The sequence below is a fragment of the Echinops telfairi genome, unplaced genomic scaffold (genome assembly GCF_000313985.2).
Source record: "Echinops telfairi isolate 266 unplaced genomic scaffold, ASM31398v2 ScPeMD7_7458;HRSCAF=8496, whole genome shotgun sequence".
In the NCBI taxonomy this organism is placed as follows: domain Eukaryota; kingdom Metazoa; phylum Chordata; class Mammalia; order Afrosoricida; family Tenrecidae; genus Echinops; species Echinops telfairi.
Window position 1 is genome coordinate 28,273,381 of NW_022111358.1, and position 17,433 is coordinate 28,290,813.

Genomic DNA, 17,433 nt, shown 5'->3' on the forward strand with positions numbered 1-17,433 from the left:
ATCAGGTTGACATCTACAGGGGATCAGGATCCCCTATCTACATGGGATCAGGTTGACATCTACAGGGGATCAGGATCCCCTATCTATGTGGGATCAGGTTGACATCTATAGGGGATTAGGATCCCCTATCTATATGGGATCAGGTTGACAACAGCACCTCCAGCAACCTTGGTGGGACTTTATATTCACGAGGGAGGAACCACTCAGAAAGGAGGGTGAGGATGATTACACACCTCACAGAGCTTAATCAAAGCCCCTAAACTGTACGTGTAGAAACTGACGAATTGGTGTATACTTTGTGTGTATATTTTCATCATCATCAGCAGCAACAACAACATAAAACCTAAAGAAAAAAGAGTCATTTGGACAGATCAGTATCACCAACGGCTCCTTTTCACTCCGCAACAAAAGAATACACGTGGCAGTGATCTGCCTCCCTTCTGAGCTGTTCTCTGTCACAGCAACCAGAGTCCCCTTTTCCAGGGGAGGTTATGTGGCCGCATGGGAAGGAGGGGACGGCAGGCTGAGACTGCCCGTAGGTACCTAGCTACATCCAGAGTGAGCATTTGAAAATGCGGCTTTCGTTCCCTGGAACAGTGGTTTTCCACCAGGGGTGATTTTTGTAGCCCCCCCTCCCCCCAGGACACAGAGCAATTCCACTCTGTCATATAGGGCTCTGTGAGTGGGAATCGACCAGAAGATAAAGGGCTTGATTTGTTTTAGGGTAAAAATAACCCTACTGAAGCAGATGAGGATGCCATCATCCTGGCTTCTATGGAAGTCCCTGTTCCTGGAACACTGGACATTTAATAAAAATGTATCTTGGATAAGCTGGGGTTTTTTGGGAGGTGGTGGTGGGGCAGCGTGTAAGTGAACCTTGATTGTAAAAGAGGAGGCGTGCCTAGTCAAGTTGATTCTTTTTCGTTAAAACAGAGCTTGACCTTTAATGACCCCCTAACTGACCTACATCCATGTTGTCGAGATGAATGCTCACACGCTTCAAACAGGAGCTCTGCCTTGCCTCACCTGAACCTGCAAACAGTGATCTCATTCTGAACAGGGGCCAGCGTTCACCCAGCAGCCATCTCCCGTCGACCTCTGCGGTGGCACGGCTTATGCAGGGGCTGTCTTAATCGCCAAGCCCAAAGCACAGACACTTTTCTGTGTGTGTTGCTGTCACGGAGTTGATTCTGACGCATGGCCATTCGCTGGACAGAGTCCAGTGGTCCCATAGGGTCTCCAAGGCTGTAAATCTTCACGGGCACAGACGGCCATGCCCCTTGTTCTCCCACAGGGCAGCTAGAGGATTTGAACTGCTGACCTTTTGGTTTGCAGCCCAGTGTTTTACTATGATGCCACCAGGTGGCCCCAACACTTGCAAAATTGGGGCTGATGGGTGCAGCTCATCATTTTGCTTCTAGATATTTAACTTTCACACATGTCACGAACGCTTTCCTACCTGAGTTACTAACTGAAGAGATGTGGCAAAACCTTGGAGTTTTCTTAAGAGCCTTTAAAAAGAAGCTTTATTCATCACCCAGTTGTCATGGGGTCACTCCTGACTCAGCAGCAATGGGGGTGAGACTAGAACTGTGCTCCGTAGACTTTTCAGCGGCTGGGTTTCAGAAGCAGATCCCCAGGCCTTTCTCCTGGGTGTCTCTGGGGGAACTTGAACCTGCCTAGCCATCACTAGTTAACAGCCTGGTACCATTTGTACCACCCGGGGACTCCACACTTTATTTACGCCCTCCCCGCCACCGCAAACAACCCACTACTATCAAGTCCAGTTGATACTCATGGCGACCCTAGAGGATTTCTGAGGCCAAATTTGTATGGGAGCAAACAGCCTCATCTTTCTCCCTTGGAACATTTGAACTGCTGACCTGGAGGTTAGCAGCCTCAAGCCTAACCTACAGCGCCACCAGGACCCCATCCCCACTTTATTAGGGACTATAATATTTCAGAAACCTACTGCTAAGGTGAAATCATGGAATCATCTATGGGGACGATGGTGATCTGTTGAGTATTCACCCCAAACCAAAACACCCAAGCTCACTGGCCCCTGCAGATTTCGGAGGCTGTAAATCTTTATGGGAGCAGAAAGTCTCAATTTTCTGTGGCAGAGTGGCTGGTGGGTTCGAACTGCTGACCTTGTGGTTAGCAACCCAACAAGTAACCCACTACGCCACGAGGGCTCCTGTAATTTTCACCCACAAAGAGATTTTTGACACACCAGGGCTGCTGCAGACTGAAGCTCAATCTCCAGGACCTGAAAAGTCTGCTTCAGTTCGTATACCTCAGCCTTAGTACAATCAGGTGCATCAGCAGCAGAGAATATTCCGTGGTAGCATTCTGCTCTGAAACACCATTATTACAAAGTGGTCACTTACCAATGGAGTTGTTCTAGACTTGCTGACCTTGACCGTGTTTCCGGCTTACCTTGTTGTTGAGCCAGATTTCAGCGTCTTGGTGACTGCCTGGCCGTGCCTACCTTTGAGTTCTCGTGTCATTAAGAGCGGGGTCGGCTCTGTGAAATCGGCTCCAGGAACAGCCCCCGTCTTCACTGGCCCTGCCTCGGAAATGGGGACATTCAACCTGAATGACAGTCACATTGGCTTCATTTATCAGGGTTTTCCTAAGCCTCATTAGATTGGGGCTGAAGCCAAGAATTAAGTAAGAAAGAGGCAGGTCATGCTTTTGTGTACGGAAGCGTACATCATCATGGTCTGAGAAAAGGCAATTCCCCTGCCAGGGTTTCCATCAGCGTTTCCAGCCCAGTCTTGGACAGAGCCAGGCCATCCAGGACTCGGCCCAGACTGCTGAGGTCAGCCGGACACGCTGGCGCAGGGCCAGCTCAGTCTCAAACCAGGAAGAAGTTTTACGTGTTTTTAGCGGCCATTTGGTTGGTACCAGTACGTTCTATTTTAAGGCATCCTCTTTTTAGAACTCTTCCAGAGATGCTAGCCTTTATGTCAATGTTTTCTGTGAATATCATTTGCTATTAATATTAATTATGAAAAATTATTTTAATCAACATTACTGTTAATGTTTTCCATTTTTTAAATAATCTGATGGCCCCGAGCCATAGAATCTTACGCCAAGAGCGTTGGGGATGAGCCCTCTTAGCCATGCCTTCTTTCAGGACACGGTTGCCACACCTCCTTCCTCTCTTGTTTGCTGAGGGCTACACACACACACACACACACACACACAGCTACCGAGTCAATTCTGATACACAGCGACCTGATAGGACAGAGCAGAACTGCCCCTGAGGCTTTCTGAGGTTGTGACTCTTGAGGGGAGCACACAGTCTCATTGTTCTCCCGAGGAGCAGCTGGTGGTCTCAAACTGCTGACCTTGCAGTTTGCAGCCCACGAGAGCCCCTAGGGTACACACAATGTTAGAGAAATTGCAGAATCCTAAAACACACAGGATGGCACTTAAAAAATCATTTTATTGGGGGCTCTTACAGCTCTTATCAGAATCCATACATTAGAGAAATTGCAGAATCCTAAAACACACAGGATGGCACTTAAAAAAATCATTTTATTGGGGGCTCTTACAGCTCTTATCAGAATCCATCCATCCGTTGTGTTAAGCACATTTGTACATGTATGTTGAGGACCTTTTTAAGGACCTCACTTTTTAAGGACCTCACTTGAAACATAGCTAATAAGAATTCTTAAGCCACATGAATTAGGTGAAGTCCATTCTACCATAGCATGCTTGCAGATCGTGGGCTTCTAGATGGTGTTTGGAGTCACCCTAACCCCCTCCCCATGGCTCAAACAGGTGCTCAGAGATGAACAGAAAAGTGGGTGGCCTGAGTCACCCAGAGGCACTCAGGATGCGACTGACTCCCCCAAATTTGGCCACTGGAAACCATGTGGGTTTCTACCCAGACACAGGAGGTCCACAGGGGTTAGAATCACTTGGCTTGGTTTTGGGGTAGTCAGTTTAAAAATATTCTTTTGTGTTGAGGGAGTACTTGAGTAGAGGCCCAATGTCCATATGCTTCCTGAATATTAAACCTATAAATATATGTACATAGATATATTTCCCCATTGTCATATATAAATGCATGTACACGCTTATACCTAGATCTCTATAAATGCCCTTTGCCCCCTCATTCTTTCCTCTAATGCCTTTTATTTTCCTCTTGTCCCACTATCATGGTCAGCCATCATTTGGGTTTCAGTAATTCCTCTCAGTTACATTGCCCTTGATCAAGCCCAACCAGACCTCCTACACCCTCCTCACCATCTGTTTTTGGTAACTTGTTCCCTTGTCCCTGAGTTTAACACCCACTTCCAATCTGGCTAGACCAGAGCATGTACATGGGTACAGATGAGAGCTGGAAATACAGGGGTAAAGGAACAGATAAACAGATAAACTCCTCCAGACCAATATTGAGAGTGGCCAGACCAGGAGGGTAAGGGGAAGGTGGGGGGAGAATGGGGAAACTGATCACAATGACCTACCTGTAACCCACTCCCGGGGGATCGACAACAGACAAGGGGGTGGGGGGAGACATCATACAGTGCAAGACATGAAAAAATAACAATAATTTGTAAATTATCAAAGGTTCCTGAGAGAGGAAGGGAAGGGAAAAATGAGGAGCTGATACCAAAGGCTTAAGTAGACAGAAAATGCTTTGAAAACACTGATGGCAACATATGTACAAATATGCTTGAGATAATGGATGCAGGTATGGATTGTGATAAGAGTTGTACCAGCCCCCAATAAAATGGTTTAAAAAATTTTTTTTCACTTGTTAGGACCCTATCTTAAAAACAAAAACACCCTTTTAATAATCAGTGATTCAATATAAAGAAAACATACGGCTTCATGTAGTGAGTCCCACCATAGATGGTTGCTTTCTGTCATGCCAGGAAGGCCCCTTACTTTTGCCTGAAGTCCACCTCGTTTCCAGTTGTCCAGCTGGGGCCGGACACTGGTGGTCTTGATGGCCGCATCTGAAATCTGGAAAAGCCAGACACACACACAAAAGCAGTGTTGATGACCCTGACTTTCCAAATTTTTATTCACCCGCTGCTCTGCAGGGTCGAAATACCAGGCATTTCCAAATTCATGGTAAGAACTTTTAGATGTGCATGCTTCTTTAATGACGAGTTACGCACATTAAATAATGGTTTAAGTATTTCTTCTTGGCATTGATTTCAGCCTTTGGAAACAAAAGAACCGCCAACCATCTGCTTAGTTTAATTTCAATATCATTTTAATTCTTTTCCTGAAACCAACCATCTGAAAATAAGCCATTCAGACAACAGATGGCCAGAGCGGAGAGGCACCTAGCTAACTGGAGGCAGGTGGGAATGTCGGAGGTCCCAGGTCTTTCTTCAGTTTGCTGTTTTTCGTGTGGTTCCTTTGGGTTCTGTGGAGAGCTTTCGTACCTTGTTTTGGAGTTCCTCAATTACCCGGAAATACTTCTTGTAGTCCTGTCTTCCTCCTTGGCCATGCTCCCCAAGCCCAGATTTCTTCCTCAGACTCCAGCGCACCGCTCGCCTGTCCCAGAGCTCGTGTCTTGTCCAGGCAAACTGCCAGACAGGCATCCAGGATTTGCATTGTCTCTTTCTCATTACCAGGGAGAAGCCCGCTCTCATCTTCTCCCAAGCGGGTACCCCAAAATTTAGTGGGAAAGCTTTCCCCCCTTACAATTCTTCCTTTCCCACGAGCAGACCTCAATTGCCATAGACTTGATTGGGGGCAGAGTAGGACGTGATGGATGGAAGAGCTTCGGGTCTGTAGGGCCTAAAGCCATCAAGGAGAGTGCTAAGGTTGTTATCACTTGGTGGGTCCTTTTATGGCTGGCAGAGCGGCTGCTTCAGCTCTGATATAATCATTTTGGGGATTTTAATGGCATCTGTAATATTAAATTATTTTAAAATTATTAAATTTGGTAGAGTATCTCATTTATTTAAAGGCACAGAAGATGCCTTAGGCTTTTTATTATCTCAGGTGGGAGAAGTGAAGCGGACAATATAAACAGAGCATGTAAACTTGACAGCAGCCTAGACGAATTTCCATGTTCCTTTACAGCATTTCTGCCTTCATACATTTTTAATGATTTTCATAACTCTGAGTATAGCAATTTATTTTCCTTGGGAATTATATGGTGCCTAGGCTATTTTAAAAAGGGGACAAAACTATTGGAAATCAACTTTAGGGATAGTTGGTGAAATAAGAGAAAGGGGTGGATGATGTAGTTTGGACTTAAAAGGCTTTTCCTGACTTTTAGGCACTAACTAGTGGGAGTATTTAAGATGGAAATGTAGGAAGGGAAAAGGCATGATCATTTTAATACTCATCTATTACTTATTTTTGAGTTTTTGTCCATTATGATAAAATAACATTTCTCAAACTCTGTCATGGACAAGCAAAGTGACTAGCGATAGCGAACATGTTTTTCTTTTTTCTTTTATGAAAGTATACAGGGAAACACACAGAGAGGAACTGACCATCCGACGCTTTGGGCCGCCTCACCGTTAACGCCAGCAGTTCTGGTGGCGCAGTGGGTGATGAATTGGGTCGTTAACCACAAGGTCAGCAGTTTGAAACCACCGGCTGCTCCTTGGGACAAAGAGGAGGCCGTCTGCTCCCATAAAGATGTACAGGCTCGGAAACCCAGGGCACAGTTCTAGTCTGTCCAAGAGGGTCCTTCTGAGCCAGCGTTGACTCGCTGGCAGTGAGATTTACTCGGTAATACCGATCTTGTAAGTGTCTTCATGTTCTCGTAAGCCTCTGCAGTGACTGCCCTTGCTCCTGGGAAAGTTCTGTGAGCGCATGCTGCGCCTGGACTGCTTGGAGAGGACGACTGGGACGGGCCATGCGACCGCGCCCGCACCCCACGCCCCCTTGGGGAAAGCACCGTGGGTTCCGTATAACAGAATCAATGACTTTCCTAATGTTTGTTACCAGAGGCAGAGACTAAACACACAGGTTAACGCACACCTGCTGTTTCACGCAGGCCAGCACCCAGCGTTGGGAGCCCTCGGACTGGCGTCGCTGCTTTTTGCATCAAGCATTCTGTCTTGCAAAGTCTTGCGCTGGACAAGGTCTAGATCGCTCAGGAAGAGTTCCCGTTCTGGGTGAAAGGGGGTGGTAGGTAAGTTAGGACAGGGACCAGGGTGTCCATTGGGCGTGCTCAGAGAGTCGGGCTCCCACACCGGAAGGGGTGGTGCACCTAGGTGGGCAGTACACCTGGATTGGCCCCCATCTGTGCTAGGTGAGCTTAATTCAGCCAATGGGGTCAACCAGTACCTTCGACTACGCCTCCCAGCAGAGGGCCTGAAAAAGCCAAAGGCCCATTACCCAATTGTGTGTGTGTGTGTGTGTGTGTGTGAAGCTGCTTCTGGGTTGGCCTTGTGAGGATCTCTCTGGCCTTGGGACTCCACCCTGGGCATGAAATTCCTTGAGGGCGCCTGTGTCAAGCCTGAAACTTCTTGTATCCTTTATAAAACTCACTTGGATCACAAAAACCAGGCTCCGGGGTGAAATCTTTCTTGCGTGAAGCCAAGAACCGAGGTATTTCTCACCTGAGAGACCTAACAGTTGGAATAATAGTCACTTCCCAACACTTAAAAGTTCTGTGACTTTTAAGTCGCTTCGAGATGGAGCCCTTGGTGGCGCGGTGGGGTCTAAGCATCGGGCTGCTCTCTGGAAGGCTCATCTTTCAGAGCCACCAGCTGCCCTCAGCAGAAAGAGGGCTCTTCTAAAGACGTACAGTCACGGGAAGGCTACAGGTCTCCCTAAGGTGGACTCCACTCGATGGCAGTTCTTGCTTTTACCCCCACCCCCTTAACTTGGGCATGATTGTGATAGAAATCATCCGCACTAATATTGAATCTCCATGGAAACGCTTGGGTGTGGAATATCCACGGGGTGAAGCAGTTACCTCACCTTGAAATGGTGCCATGAAGCTCTTGTTCAGAGAAAGGTGGAGATGTAGACCTTGGCTTCTTTGTTTTAGGGCAATGAATACAGAATCCCGTGAAGCAATTCCTTCCACAGATAGCTGTAGGCAATGGGTAAAATGCAATGCAAGGCGCTGTGTGTTGGGATTAACCGACAGAGGCTGTGAGCATTATGAGAAAGCGCTCTCCGGAGCTTCAGCAAATTCCAGGCACTAATAATCCCACTTATCAGGGGCACCAATAGGCTCTAAGTACAAGAGCTATAAAGCATGGCTATGGTTTGCAAAATGAACAGTGTGTTTCGCCTGCAGAACATCCCCCAGCCGTCCTTCTCCCTCCTTATTGTTATAAAGCGGTTCTTGCTTAGATTGCACCTCACTGTTCTTCTTGTGAATGAAAATTTAGCTTTCAGTGAACTATTGACCTCCTCAATGGACCCTGGCTTGGTGTAAGGGCTACGTGTTGGGCTGTGATCCCTGAGGTCGGCAGTTCAAAACCACAAGTAACTCCTTGGGAGAAGGGTGTGGTTTTCTACTACCATAAACAATTACAATGTCAGAAACCCAATTTTGAGGGGGGTGTCTTTATGTGTCAGCATCGAATTGATGGCAATGAGTTTGGTTTTTTGGCTCCCCGCCCTCCCCTCTCCCCACTGCCCTACCACACCCTGACGGTCACTTAAAGATTATGAAACGGACGTCCGGATCCAGATTTTACCAGAACCCAGCTCCTGCCCTACCTAGAAAGCTGTTCTCGCCTGGGTTTTGCCGTTTTCTTGGAATTCAGCTTCAGCTCTAATGGCTAAAGGCCATGGGCTATCTCTTTTCCATTCTGTGCTCTGGCCAAGAGGAGGCTTTGCTAGCTCATCTCTGGGCTTGCCCTTTCTAGGTTATTTAAGTGGTGCTATTAAAAAAAAAAAAAAAAAAAGGCAGCAACAGCAGCCACTGAAAACCCAGGATGAAACTAAACACACAATCCCCAACCGGGTGACATGAAAACCACAATAACACTGTTTACTTCTTTCCACACCATCATTTCCTGATGGCATTGACAGGGCAAATGGGTGTACTATTTTTATAAGAGCTTAACCTGTTGTCAACTGTGCACCTGTCACAGGGGAGCCACAGCTAGCTGTGTTTAGAGGGAGGGCATCCTTGCAATTCTTCCTGACTGAAGGGGGTTGTTCAGAGAGTTAACACTGGAGCTATTGATGGGGTGATGTACACTCATCACTGCTCTATCTTCTGTAGGTCTGTTGAGCCCTGGCCAAGTCGATGAAGTCATGAAACAAGTTTAGACCATTTTCCTTGGAGCCTGAAATTCCCTAGCAGCTCCCTGTTCTCTGCCTGCTGTAAACCTTGTTTCTGATATTTATGAGCATGCAGGCGAGTTCCGGTGTACTAATTATTTTTATCCATTGATCAGACAAGCAAGAACAACCCTATGAATTTCTGGATCCAACGCCAACAGCTTCCATGTGCAGATGGATCAGGACACATTCAGAAGAAACATGTCTTCTCACTTAAAGGTTGCCTGGGGAGCTGAACTTGAGCATTTTGAACGTAGACACATGCCTCTTAGGGAAAGTAATAACGGAGGGCATTCAACAGTAGCCGAAAGGTTGGCGGCTCAAATCCACTCAGAGGCACCTTGGGAGACAGACCTGGAGCTGAGTTTCTGAACAGCCATAGCCTGGGCAGTCTTACGGCACGCCCTTCTCTTCCGCAACACGGGGCCACCACCAACACACGGGGCCACCACCAGCACACGGGGCCACCACCAACACACGGGGCCACCACCAACACACGGGGCCACCACCAACACACGGGGCTACCACCAACACACGGGGCCACCACCGGTTCAAATGGGCTTGATGGCAACTATAAGAACCATAATGTCATGAACAGTTTATACATTTTACCATTCAAAATGGTTCACTCGTTTCAGTTTTAAGCATTACATGTACTTTTAACAACACAGCCTACTCCATCGTTGTGTCTCAGTACCTGTGATCTGGCTTTTTCAGATCTCTCCTTTAGTACAAAGGCAGGATCGTAACACATACCGAGGAAACAGAGAAGGAGGGTTTTCGCCCTAAGATGATTGTTTGGAATAGCTACAGAGTTTTGCCTCCACTTGGGGGAAATACTAGCCATAAACATATGTCTCAGGTGGTTCCGTCTACAGAAGGAGGGCGAACTCTTGGAAGATCCAGAGAGGCAATGCGGTTGGCATAACTCAAGGTCAGACTTCCAGTTCTGTCTCACGGCCATGAATCCAGACCAAATCACCTAGTTCTCATGTTTTGACTTTTCGGTGGAGGAGAAACAGTGGAGGGTTGATTTGCTTTCCTGATTTGACAGGAAACGTCTGATTGACTACAACAGCTCACCACTGTTCTTTTACACTGGGCAGTGGTGTTAAGCTGAGCTCTTCAATGTATTCTGTGGTTAGCTAGTTAAGCAGAAGTGACCGTGCGCCAAGAGGTTTGTTTTCAAAACAAAACGAATCGATTTTTGGTTGTTTTGATGATTATGCTTTGGTATTTTCAGACAGCTCTGACTGGTTTAATACTGGAAGGTATCACGTATGTTGAGTTACATTCAGGCTCAGTCTTAGGATTTTAAATTTGGTGGGCGTGCCACACATCTCATGTTGTTTTCAGCAAGGTTGACTTGCAGGGTTGTGGCCTGGTCTTATTCAATTCCTTAAGTGGAAAAGACCTCCCCTTCAAAGGATCCTTGCCCTCCCTGCCTTTGTGCTGTGTCTGGTTCGTCTTGTTCCTGACCCCCAGCAGACTTTACCATCCCAAGCAGGACAAGGCAGTAGGACTTCTAGGGTACTGTACAGAAGAAGGAATGAGTATGATCATCTATAGTGTAAAAGACCTCCTCAGTGCAGAGTGGGGAAATGAAATACCAGCTCAGCCAAGTCATTTTATACATATATACACATGCATACATGCACACATGAGTACATATATATCTAATATATATGCGCTCGTGTGTGTATATATTTATATACACATACACACATACTATAAGAGTCTTGGGAAATAGATTGAATATGTAATAGGGAGTCATATTTATCAAAATCTTGAAAATCTAGCCACATCTATAGTATATATATATATATATATATATAGTATAAATACTATAGTATACATACTATGGTATTTATATATAATACTATAGTATACTATATATAAATACTATAGTATTATATATATATATGATACCTGAACATGCTTTCTCTTTGAAGCTTTCAAGATTTTGAAAAAATGCCTTGCAAACATATAATGTCTGAATGCCTTGCAAACATATAATGTCTGTTTCCTGAAGCACCTTTGGTGAATATTGTGAAATTAAGCCCTTACTATTTACACTCATATTGTTTGCTTCCCTCCAATCTAAAATGTTGCTCCCAGCTCCGTGATGGTCATACGGGAATCACGTGTCCATCAAATGTTGTTGTTATTTGGTGCTGGTGCCCTTGAGTCGGTCTGACTCGTGGTGACCCTCCATACAACAGAACAAAACACTGCAAACTTCTGCACCGTCCTCACCATTGTTTTTGTGTTTGAACCCGTTGTTGCAGCCACCATGTCAACCCATCTTGCCCAGTGCCTTTCTCTTTTCACATGCCCCTCTGATTTGCCAAGCATGATGTCCTCTTCCTGGGTCTAGTATCTCTGATAACATGTCTGAAGTATATGAGATGGACGCTCTCCATCTACGGGACCTTCTGGCTGCACTTCTCCCCAGACAGATCTGCTGGTTCTTTTGTCAGGCCACAGTACTTTAATAGTCTTCACCCACCACATAGTTCCAAGGCACTGATTGTTTGGTCTCCCTCATTCAGTATCCTACTTTCACATGCACGCTAGGTGATTGACAATACTTGGCTTAGTCCCCCCAAGCATTCTGATTTCCAACATTATAAAGAGGTCTTGGCAGCAGGTTTACCCATGCAGTATGCAGTTTGATCTCTTGACGGTTGCTTCCATGAGCATTGGCTGTGGATCCAAGCAAGATGAAATCCTTCCTGTAAGTTGCTTATTCAAATGATTATGCTGTTCCCGGGGCTAAACTGTTGACTGTCGTGTGAAGGAGACTAAGATGCAATTCCAGCCACAGTGTCACTGAGTTCTTGTGAGAGGTTACTAATAATTTACCCAATTTAACATGGCTAGGATCTTCAGTTAATGAGGAAAGCACTCTATAGAGCATGGGTGGATATTAGTGAACATAATACAATGCAGCGAGATCATAGCTGACAGCATCAACCATTGAATTGCTTTAAAAAATGCAGGAATCACTTAGTTTAACTTGCAAAAGGAAGTTTATTGAAGCATAGAAACAATTGGAGGCAAGTTGTCATGTCAATTTTGTTCGAGAGCATGCTAACAAGAAAAGAAGAGGATGCAGGAAAATTGGCTGGTCATCTCTTTCTGGACCGAAACTTTCCCCTGAAGGGATCCAGCAGGAGGGCTAGATAGGTACAATTTCTTCCCTAGTCCTCCTCTTGAAAGACATTCTGGTTGCGGTGGAAACTGCTTATTTCACTTTCACTTCAGAAACATTGCTGACTTGAGATGAGACCACCTTGCCGTCGACCACCTCCTCCACGATGGTCTTAGTTACTCTGGTCTTGCTTGGATCTGAAAGTCATGTGATCACAAAGTCAGTCTGGGAATGACCTCACATACATAGATACAGAGAAACCCAAGCACATGCATGAGTGCCTGTGTCTCCAGGCAAGCTTGCATAGACAAGATTCTATAATGCATAGACGCGGAGGTTGACGAGCCTATACCTTTAAGGTATTCAATCATTATCTGCACTCAAAACAAAACAAAGACGCACCTCGTCCTTGACCAGAACCACTTCCACATCTCGAGTCACCAGAGCCGGACCCCCTGGATCCCATGTTTCTGGATCCAGATCCTCCGGAATAAGAGCCACTAGAGAAAAGAGAGAATACGGTATCAGCACCTCTCTTGACTGTTTGCAGGAGCAAAGTTTCTGGATGGCTTTTGATCGGACTGCGTTCTGATTGTGACTTTATGGGCCGCTGAGCCCCCTTTTGGTTATTGATGGCAAACAAGTACAGCCATCTGTGCCGCGCAGCTGTTCGAGGTGCCCATTTACCCGCCCTCTCCGTCGAGCAGGCGGCGGTAGGTCTCGATCTCCATCTCCAGGCGCGTCTTGATGTCGAGCAGCTGCGCGTATTCTGCGTTCTGACACTCGGTCTCGCCCCGGATCTGGCAGATCTGCTCCTCCAGGCTGCTAATGTGCATCTGGATCTCTGACAGCTGAGACATGTACTGGGCCTCTGTGTCGGCCAGGGTCCCCTCGAGGGAGCTTTTCTAAGAGAGGAAGAGAACGAAAAAGACTCACGATGAAGAGAAATGGTTGGATGATTTTTAAGGATGCCATTTTACATACGACTCGGGGAAGTCCTTTCACACTCCTTTACCAAGTTACAACCGATAGGAGTATCGTGGAATCACTGTTTCTTTATGTCGCCATCTCATTTGTTTCCTGAAACCCCATCTTTTATGCAAAGGTAGCGTTTCTCTTTCACTGGAATCGTTTATGCTTTCAATGAGCAGAATGCAGCCCCTTTGATCGGCCCTTTTATTCTGGGTCCAGGGGAATATACTGGCAGAGAAAGGAAACAGCCCCCCAAAAAAAAAAAAAAAACACAACCAAATCAAACAGTCCTATTTGTTTAATATCCCGCTGGAGATTTGAAGGGCTGTCTGCACGCACCATGGCCAGTTGGGACTGAAGCTCGATTTCCAGGGCTTGCAGGGTGCGCTTCAGCTCTGTGACCTCAGTCTTGGCCGAGCTGGCCGCCCCAGCGTCGGTAGTGATCTGGGCTTGCAGCGATGCGCTCTGCAAGGAAGAAGAAGACGCATCCATGCAGGTGGCTGAGCCCTGTGGCAGAGGCGTGCGCGTGCGCGTGCGCGCTCGTCCATGCCCAGGTGATACCCACCTGCTTGTTGAATTGCTCCTCAGCCTCCCGGCGGTTTTGCTCCGCCAGCTCCTCGTACTGCGCCCTCATGTCATTCAGTAATTTGGTCAGGTCCGTTCCCGGGGCAGCGTTCATTTCCACGGTCACGTCTCCCCCGGAGTTGTCTTGCATATTCCTCATTTCCTAAAGTGCAGCGGAAACCGAGATCATAAGTGATGAAAACAAAAGGTCTGGCTCCCTAAAATGTGCAGGACCAACCCCACTGGACGCCAGCCCCCCGAAGAAAACAAACAAACAAACACAAGACGATTTCAGAAATATTGTTCATTATGACTTATTTTTTCCTGATTAGAGGATTTTGGGAACCCATTCAGATAGAATTGGTTTTGGGGGAGTGCAGAGTGGAGACCCAAAGCCCATTTGTAGGCCACTGAACATCCCCTTACAGAAGGGGACCCCAGGGAGGAGAGGAGCCAGTCAGGGTGTGATGTTGCAATGATGAAACATACAACTTTCCTCTAGTTCCTAAATGCTTCCTCCCCACCCACTATCATGATCCCAATTCTACCTTACAAATCTGGCTAGACCAGAGGATGTACACTGGTACAGATAGGAACTGGAAACAGGGAATCCAGGGCCGATGATCCCTTCAGGACCAGTAGTGAGAGTGGTGATACTGGGAGGGTAGAGGGAGAGTGGATTGGAAAGGAGGAACCGATTAGAAGTATCTACATGTGACCTCCTTCCTGGGGGACAGACAACAGAAAAGTGGGTGAAGGGAGACATCGGACAGGGCAAGATATGACAAAATAATAATTTATAAATTAACAAGGGTTCATGAGGGAGGGGGGAGCAGAGAGGGATGGGAAAAATGAGGAGTTGATGCCAGGGCCTTAAGTGGAGAGCAAATATTTTGAGAATGATGAGGGCAATGAATGTACAAATGTGCTTTACACAATTGATGTATGTATGGATTGTGATAAGAGTTGTATGAGCCCCTAATAAAATGATTAAACAAACAAAACAAAATCAAACAAACAAAAAAAGAATTGGGTTTTTAAAAGGCTTTCTGTATTATCTTTTTTTTTTTTTTTAAGCTAGCAAAGATGTGGGGTGCAGGTGGGGAGGACTCCCTTGGCCCGAGTGGTGGAAGGATGTGAGACGTGCGCTCACCTCCTCGTGGTTCTTCTTCAGGTAGGCCAGCTCCTCAGTGAGGCTCTCGATCTGCATCTCCAGGTCGGAGCGGGTCATGGTCAGGTCGTCCAGCACCCGGCGCAGCCCGTTGATGTCGGCCTCCACGCTCTGCCGCAGGTACAGCTCGTTTTCATACCTGGAAGGAACGCACATGGCCCTGTGGTGAGCACTTCTGGGTGCACTTGAGACAGAGTCTCAAGTTCTCCCCTCGGAACATGTCGGTTAATGAAACCTGTACATTTCTCTTAGGAATCATTTCCTTCTTAATGCTAATTCTAATCATGCCCAATACATTTGACGACAAAATTCTCATCCTGAAATTGCCCGTTTTAAAGCTAGGTGGATGGAATAATCGTTTCTAAAGTTTACCTTGGGCTCTTTGTGAATTTGGGTGGTTCTCTAAAAGGGTTATTATTATTATTATTATTATTGTTTAACTGAATTAATCAAGTGGGTGTCACTTTCACAATAGGGGTCATCTGTTTCCCAGCCTTCGCCTTTCTTACTTCAGTCTGAAGTCATCAGCAGCCAGCCTGGCATTGTCAATTTGCAAAACGATGCCAGCATTTTCAACAGTGGCAGTCATGATCTAGAAAAGACAACGACCGCTTGTAAATCAGAGACTTTTCTTTTAAACCTTGGGTATGCACACCTGCCCGCGAGGGCAGGTGTTTCTGCGTTATTTACTTTTAACGGGGAAATGCTGTGCAAACCATTTGATAAGGGCACCTGTGCAGACGATCTTGGTGAACGCAGGACTATGTCTTTCTGCAAAAAGATACGTTTTCACACCGACTGGAAGAAGCAGGGAACATTTTTTGACAGACCCCAAGCACTCTGCACACACCTGCTCTCCTGGAATACCTGTTATTCCAGGAGCTCTTTTAAAAAGAGTGTAAAAACCGAGTTCCCCCTCAATGTCTTTAAACATGTATTTTCTATGCAGCAGTGGCTAACACTTTAGGTTTCATGATTTCCTTACACACTAGGAAAAATGGGATTAAAAGACCAGAGAATTTTCCATGAACTTTTTGCATTAGAAAGGAAAAAGGAAAAAAAAAAGTGTAATAAGCAAATACATTCTCAATCAGTTCCTTGAATTCCATTTCTTATTTCAATATATGATCTGATTAAAAGTGAAAACCACAAAACAAATAGAGTCTGAACACTATATGGTTTCTCACCTGATTCTTCAGATCCTCAATGATTGGGTAGTACTTGCTGTAATCCCTTCCAGATCCGCCATCTCTAGACCCAGGCCCAAACTTGTCATACCACTCCTTGATTTTGTTCTCCAGGTCGGCGTTGGCCTCCTCCAGGGCTCTGACCTTGTCTAGGTAACTGGCCAGGCGGTCGTTGAGGTTCTGCATGGTTTGTTTTTCGCCTCCGGAGAACAGTCCCCCATCACCTGCACCACCGCCCATGCCACCACCACCCATGCCACCACCACCCATGCCACCACCGTAGCTGTAGAAACCCCCACTAGCACCACCGCCAAAGCCAGAACTCCCACCGAAGCCAGAGCCCCCACCGAAGCTAGAGCCCCCGCCAAAGCCAGAGCCCCCGCCAAAGCCAGCCCCATAGCCTACTCCTCCCAAACCACCTCCCACTGAGCAGCTACCAAAGCCCCCTCCAAAGCCCCCCCCAGACCCCCCACTCAGGCCACAGCTGCCGGCTCCTCCTCGGAAGCTACGGCCAGAGCCGCCCCCCAGGCCACATCTGCTTCCACTGCTGAAGCTGCTCCCTCCAGCAGACACGCGGACCGAGCTGCTGCCCCCAGCCCTGGAGGAGGAGATGCGAGATGAGCAAGACATGATGCTCCTGGCTGCTTAGCTTGTCGGGGGAACAGGAGTGGTGAGAGGGTAGAACGTGTTTCCAGGGTGCCTTTGTGGCTCTTATATACACACTTTTAGGGTGTTCCTCTTCTGTGTCATTTCTTAATCCCTCTGACAGTTTTGCTAATCCGTAATTGGATAATTTCTTTTTCGTGAACCCACTTTACTGGCTTTCTCTCTCTCTCTTTTTTGAAGCTGGGTCAGCCCTGGGGCTTTTGCTATATGGGGTGGGGGCAGGGAAGGTGGAGCAAAGCAAAGATAATTTTCAGAATTAGAGCTGTAATCTGAGGTTTTGATGACTTGATCTTTTTTTTTTTCTGTAAAGGTAAATCTCTTAAATTTGCTTCATCATTTCCCAATGGCAGGGAACACCAACCCCCCCCCCCCGCAGATTAGCAGATGCAATTAAAATACTTAATATGATGAAAATGAAAAATTTCCATCAAACCTAGATTTTTGTTCAAGTGGTTCTCAGATGTTGAAATTAACTT

General features: G+C 46.6%; 1 protein-coding gene across 1 annotated transcript; it reads right to left on the reverse strand.

The window, feature by feature from the left end:
- Window positions 1-12,256: 12,256 nt before the first annotated feature.
- KRT24 (keratin 24) lies at window positions 12,257-16,921 on the reverse strand. Its single transcript, XM_004707139.2, has 8 exons — window positions 16,292-16,921; window positions 15,614-15,696; window positions 15,087-15,243; window positions 13,935-14,096; window positions 13,709-13,834; window positions 13,085-13,302; window positions 12,800-12,897; window positions 12,257-12,594 (listed from the first exon to the last, which is right to left on the reverse strand). Exons 1-8 carry the CDS (start codon window positions 16,919-16,921, stop codon window positions 12,491-12,493), a joined length of 1,578 nt encoding a protein of 525 aa, XP_004707196.1. The 3' UTR covers window positions 12,257-12,490.
- Window positions 16,922-17,433: the final 512 nt, after the last annotated feature.